Raw genomic sequence first — 6,675 nt, 5'->3', positions numbered from 1 at the left:
CTAACAAATCATCTGCAGTAGGTGCCACAGAGAAGTGGAGCCGGTCAGAAAGCGAATCCACCCTGGAGCCCCAAGAGAGGGATTTCTGGCTCTACTCAGGACAATGATTTGATCATCGTCGCCTCCTTCATCTCAACCAACTCTACAGAAGTGAGTAAAAAATTCAGAGGTTTTCTTTGATGTCAGAAGCTTCAGAACTTTATTTTATTTTGGCTTAGGAACCTTATATAGAGATTGGGTGGCTAGTGCTGGAGACCTTTCACTGGACAGAAGTGCATCAGGCGCCCCCCCCACTGGAGAGATGGCCAAAATGAGCACAGGGTCAGCTCATAAAAGTTGGAGTAAACACAAAAAGCAAACAATGATCAGAGGCAAGTCGAGTGTGCAAAGAGATGCTTACAGGGTCTTTCAAGGGGGTGGTGAGTTTTCTCTGTGTGCAGGTATCGTTCATTCCTTCAGGCCACAGGGAGATCATGAACGACCACACACTCGCCTTCCTTCATTTACATGTTTGATTATTATTATTATAGTTGACGTTTTCCATTCAGTTGTAATCCCCATGGACATCCCATCGCCAATTCACCCGTGTGCCATCATCATAGTCCCATGCAGTCTCCCCTCACCATTTTTTGACCCCATTCCCCACTCCACACCTGTAAAATATCTCTGATATATACTTGTTTTTCTCCCCTGGTCCCTATACACTGGCTATGAATGAAACCATCTGGTGTTTTTCTTTTTCTTTCTGGCTTATTTCCATAAGCATGATCCCTCCAAATCCATCTATGTTTCCGCAAAGGCATGAGTTTGTCTTTTTTGATTGCTGAGTAATATTCCATTGCATATATGTACCACTTCTTTTTAATCCAGTCTTCTACCTTTGGGCATTTGGGTTGATTCCATGTCTTTCCTATTATAAAGAAAGCAGCAATAAACATCCTTCTATAGAATTTTAATTTCATGTCCTTTTGTTCGAGGGGTCCAGTAGACTTGAAGCAACTCTGAGGAGGCTCAGATGGATATTGTCTTGGCTAAGAACAAAGACAAAGAGTCCACTTGATAGAGAAAAGACCCAGCCTGCTTCATACTGGGGCAGGTTTTCCTGCTTAACTCGCTATGTGAAGCACAGTGCTTTACAAAGCTCAGATTCCTACAAAAAATAACATAGATCTCAGGGCTTAACCCACAGACCATGAATTTGCACAGTTCTGGAGATTTGAGATTCAGTTTCAAGGCCCCAGTGCCTCAAGTGTCTGGGGAGCACCCTATTCCTGGCTCCCACAGTGGCCTTCTCACTGTCTCCCCACATGGACAACAGAGAGAATTTCATTCTCTTTCTCTCCTTAAGCCCACTCCAGGGGCTCCATTCTCGTGACCTCATCTAAACCTAACTACCTCTAGCAGGGCATAGCTCTTGTACAATCCCTCTCAAACTTAGGGTTTCAGCATTTAAATTTTGGGGGACACAAACATGCAGTCATCACATTAAGGGGTCATTGAAATTGTTAATAATAACAATTATTTGTTGTTTATTAAGCTTTGGCTATGAGTCAGTGGACTTAGTATTAGTTCTTAAAATATTTATAGGAAATTACATGATAGGATCTAAAATGTTCTGATTTATGGATGAAGAAATTTACACACGGAAAGGAGCGTTAACTTTTCTAAGGCTCCTTTGATATGTTGTCTATATGGCTTTTGGTTCAGGAGTTGATTTCCCATGAAAAGTATGGTTGGTGGCAGAGAGAGCTGGGCCAAGTGACAGTCCCATGGGGCACAGGATAAATGACCTCACACATGCTCTTGTAAATTTCACAATAGCAGGAGCTTTTTGCTGAGTTGTGAGTGGGCCTAGTGCACAGTGCCTGGTAGATAGTCACATGCTCATTGAATGCTTGCTTAATTTGCAAGTATATGTTGAATCCACAGTTTATGTCTAAACTCAGACTTGCCTTGAGACACGGCGTGGGTGCATTCCCTGCCTAGCTCCTCTGTACCCCAGCAACACACACTCAGTGGCCTTCCTTGCAGTCACAAAGTTCAAGGACTCAAAAGCCCTGGAATCCAGGTGCTGGAAGATGACCCACTGTTGAGCGTTTGTGGGGATAAACTAAGGACCTGATTTTTTAAGGTTAACAGTTTCATTCTTTGAAGCTCATTAGTGACATGTCCAGTCTATGTCCCCCCTTTCTTATCTGAACTTGCTCAGCACCCTCAACCTCTTCACCCAAGCCTGCCTCCCCCTGAGGGTCCCGATGCCCTGAGCCCCTCTCAAGGTGAACGGGTCCTGTCCACTGCCTGTCTACGTAGGATGTCTCTGCTTACTATCTATTTTCTAGGTATGTTTCAGCACACAATTTCACGTCTATGTCTCTATGCAATGAGTTGACACTGACAGCCTCCATACCAAAACCAAACCAATTTTTTCCTAACAATTCTTTCATGTACAACTCTTCCCTCTGTTAGTGAGAATCCTGGTCCAGATTATCCTCAATACATGTATGACAGTATCAAACCCCTCTAGGATAAAACCAATTTCCCGCGGTCATTGCTGGGCCGTGGACAACTCCCCACACCTCATGCTCACATCTTGATCTGCACTGATATCCTGGCCAAGTCTCCAGTGGTCACAGTCCTGTCAGGAGGTTGTTTCACTCGATTTACTCTGCGCCCAGTCGTGGAGAACTGAGTTCCTTTACGAAGATCCGTATAGTAGTAGGGAAATGTGCAAGTTTAGTAGTAAATGCAAAGATTTCACTTGGTCTAGGAAGAGTGAAGTTACGTTGGTAATAGCTTGCCTAAGGAAGATGAAAGGGAAAAGCAATGAGCTGAGGAGCTCAGGGAACACGGGTATGGGGAAAGACACGGAGAGAAAAGTGATGAAATATTTCTGATATGCGGAAGGATCCCCGACTTAATGGTCACCATGGCAGAGGTGGACATGACATAGCAGACATGGAGGACAGATCACATAGCCGGAGACACGAGTGAGCGGGACAGACACTCGGGGATGGACTCCTCCTCACCAAGCATGACACTCAGGGGCTTTTTATATTGAGCGAAACAGCAGATGAAACACCCCCAGGTCACACAGAATCATGGAGCTACGGCTATTTCCACAGTATGGAAACTGAGGAAAGAGCCTGATAAGATACGCTTGACTTCACCAAAGCCTGTAACTGGAGAGCTCCAGGTGATTAGATTTTGGAACCTGGGTGATGATGGCTGTGGGGGAAATTCTCACCCTGCTGTGTGCAGAGGAGTCACGGCGTGGGAAGTAACACTGGCAAAGTGGTTTCGTAGGCATGGAGAACATGGAGAGGAGCATGAGAGTTTGGCTTGCTTTAGGGAAGCAGCTGCTTCAGAGGAATGAGAATTAGAGGCAGAGACTCTTATTTGAACCTGGGTAGTGATGTGCGGGTGGCTGCTCAAGTGGGGAGAACAGGAGGCCTCTGGTCTCTGCAGCTGTTGACTGGATTTACCCCGCCCCCTGCTTTGCATGCCCCCAGCCCCCTGCTGCCCAGGGCCCATATCAGGCTGGGCAGGCTCTGGGCAAGAGCTGCCTCAGCCAGGACACAGGCACCATGGAAGCCCCAGCGCAGCTTGTCTGCCTCCTGCTGCTCTGGCTCCCAGGTGAGGGACCCGGAGGGGGCTGCCTTAGAGGATATTTAGGGTGGTGGAATCCCAGGTCCTGGTTCTTTGCTGAACAAGAAAATACTGGGAGCTGAGTGGTGATCAAACTGTCTGTCTGTGCTAGGAAGACAGGGTGAAATAAAGATTACATGTGTGACTTAGGTGCTTTGTTTCCAATTTCAGGCACCTTTGGAGAAATTATCCTGACACAGTCTCCAGCCTCCCTATCATTGTCACGAGGAGATCAGGCCAGGATCTCCTGCCGAGTCAGTCAGTTTATTATCAGCTCATTATACTGGTACCAGCAGAGACCTGGGCAGGCTCCCAGGCTCCTCATCTACTATGCAAACAGCAGGCCCGATGGCATCCCAGCCCGCTTCAGCAGCAGCGGGTCTGGGACAGACTTCTCGCTCACCATCACCAGCCTGGAGCCTGAGGATGTCGCCATTTACTACTATCAGCAGGATTACATACCTCCCACAGTGACACAGGCCTGAACAAAAACCACCAGGGAGCAGATGAACAAGGCCTGGCCGCCCAGCTGCTCCTCCTGTTGCCCCATCAGCTGAGAGACTGTGGCAAGAGCAGCAATGCTCTAAAAATCACTGTAACATCCTGGTGAATGGCAAGAGACACTTTGAAATCCTCAGTCTCTACCTCATTGGCCCTGTCACATCACAGGCAGAGCCTACGCTATTTTACACACACAAAGGAGATGACACCCGGGAACCTGGCCATGGTTCTTTGGACTCACACAGAAGGGGCGAAGCCCCCCCCCCAGGCAGTCCTGGCAAGGTTTTATTTCTCAGAACAGGCACTTGGAATGTAAACTCTAATCTTTCACACTTTTAGGACTGTGAGACCAAGAGATTCAGATGGTAGAAATGAGTGAGCTTGTTGCTCCCAAGAAGTCTGAGCTCCGCTGTCACAGCCATGCAACCTGGCTTACCTCATGGGCCTCAGGCATTTCTAGTTGCCCTGGAAGTCCAGGGGTGGGGCTGCTGCTGCCCTCAGCTTCCGGGATGAGCTCACCAGGGCACCCCTGTTCTGTCCTCTGTACAGGTCTGTCCCTAGGAGCTGATGGGACACAGTGGCTCCCCTTTCCGGACTCAGGCTCATGGGTGGCCCATCACTAATCCCCCTCACACGACAATCACAGAGGCAAGAACATTTGGAAGTGTGTTTCTCTGTGATGGTGAGGGCCTGACAACATGCAGCACCCCTGAGTATGTCCCCATGTTCCTTCGGCAAGGTGGCTCATAGAAGCAAACAACATTTAGCACATTGGAAACAGAGAATCAGGTATTGTGGGAAATACAGAATAATCAGTTGACAGTGAATGAAAACATGTTCTTCATAAAAAAATAGCTAAATGTGGAGGGTGAATATCTGATCTCACTGTGAAAATACCAAACAGCTCAAAATTTGTTCAGAACTGATCAGTATCGTCATTGACCATCTGTTTGGTACAATTTGAAATTACAGTCCCAAATCTGCTTACTAAGTGGGAATCTGATTTCTAACAAGACACAGGTGATCAGTATCACATGATGTATTTGGGGGAGGTTTAACAGAGTCAAAAAATTGTCTTTGTCATTAAAGTCATGTAACAAAAATTTTACTGAAAGACAGTTCTTGAAAGACACTCCCAGATTTACTGTCTATTTAACAGGAAATTAAATGAGATAACACTTATTCAAGAGAATCAAACATGAAAAATATGATTCTTTGTTAATGATGATAAAATACCTTGATCAGTAATTGGGGTTTTGTCCAAGAGGGAGAAATTGTCCCACCTGGGTGCAGGCACCAGTTCTAACACTCACTCTACAGCATAATCATGAAGTCAGCAAGGTGCTGAAGAATTAACAGAGCGATCTGGCTCAGAAATGGGAACCCAAATTGACCTCACATGGACAGCGGAACCAACTGATCTTGACAAAGAAAAAGTGAAGTAAAAATGAGCAAAGATGAATTTCTGATCAAATAGTTCTGGAAACACTGGACATCCACATGCAAGAAGAAGGAAAAGAAGAAGGAAAATGGAAATGTTGGGAGGGAGAAGTGGAAGAGGCAGAGACAGAGGAAGGAAGGAAACCTAGACCCAGACCCTAACAGACATCCAAATTAGCTCTAACACTAAAGACATAATTACACGACAATGCAACAAGCAACACGAGACTCAGCTTCATGTTTGGGGTCACAGTGACGTGTCTTTAATGTGAAGTAGCTTTGGATAAAAAAAAAAAAAAGTTTAACTCTGTTGACCAGCATGGATAACCCGTTAGCCCTCACATGCTCTGACAGTCCCAGGGAGGGGGCTGGTGGTCGCATCCCCCCATCATGGTCACTATTGACTCCTGCTCGCAGCTCTGAAACCCACCAGCTCCTCAGGCCTCAGCACCAACAGGGGTCTGACATTTCTCCCCAACACTCTGTCCCTGCCGGCCCCTCCCAGGTTCCAGCAGGTGACTCCAGCACAACCGCGTCCTGGGAGACCCTGGCGTGAGGTGGACTCTGCGGGAGTCGGCGATCCTGGAGCAGCAGGGAGAGCACCGGGGGGGGGATCCGGGAGGGGCAGACGGACTGTGACCACCCAGCAGCTCCACCCCAGTGCCCCACAGCCACCCCACCCTGGTCTCCTCAGGACACCCCGCCCTTTCAGGGTTCCATCTCAGCACATCCCTGCTCCTGTGTTTCAAACACCCAGTTGTGACGGTCATGGAAATGACACTGACAGTTTGCTCAGAACAGAAACAGTTGTTCTAACCTATGTGAGGGATGGATTCTTTAGGTCTGTGATGCTGAAATATGTGGACCCTGAATACAGTGCGGACAACATATGTCTAGTATATGGAGGAGGAAGATTTTTAAAGAGTGAGGAGCCAGTCTGCTGAGTCAGGTGCTCCAGGCAGAGTGGGCCAGTGCGGACGGCAGGACACTGCAGCAATACACTCACCCCCGTCTCCAGGGAAATGGTGTCAGTGCTCTGGGGTCAGGGCCTGGCTTATGCATCCGTGCGGTGGGGACAGTCCTTGCCCC

At 47.6% G+C, this 6,675-nt stretch overlaps 1 gene segment (V, D, J or C); it reads left to right on the top strand.

Annotated features, from left to right (window-relative positions):
* Positions 1-3,584: 3,584 nt before the first annotated feature.
* LOC101620556 lies at positions 3,585-4,130 on the top strand. The segment is given in 2 exon segments: positions 3,585-3,633; positions 3,817-4,130. Coding segments are annotated over 2 exon segments (363 nt in total).
* Positions 4,131-6,675: the final 2,545 nt, after the last annotated feature.

This window comes from Condylura cristata, unplaced genomic scaffold (genome assembly GCF_000260355.1).
Source record: "Condylura cristata isolate star-nosed mole 26May11 unplaced genomic scaffold, ConCri1.0 scaffold00020, whole genome shotgun sequence".
Lineage (NCBI taxonomy): Eukaryota > Metazoa > Chordata > Mammalia > Eulipotyphla > Talpidae > Condylura > Condylura cristata.
This window is presented reverse-complemented; position numbering and strand designations above follow the sequence as displayed.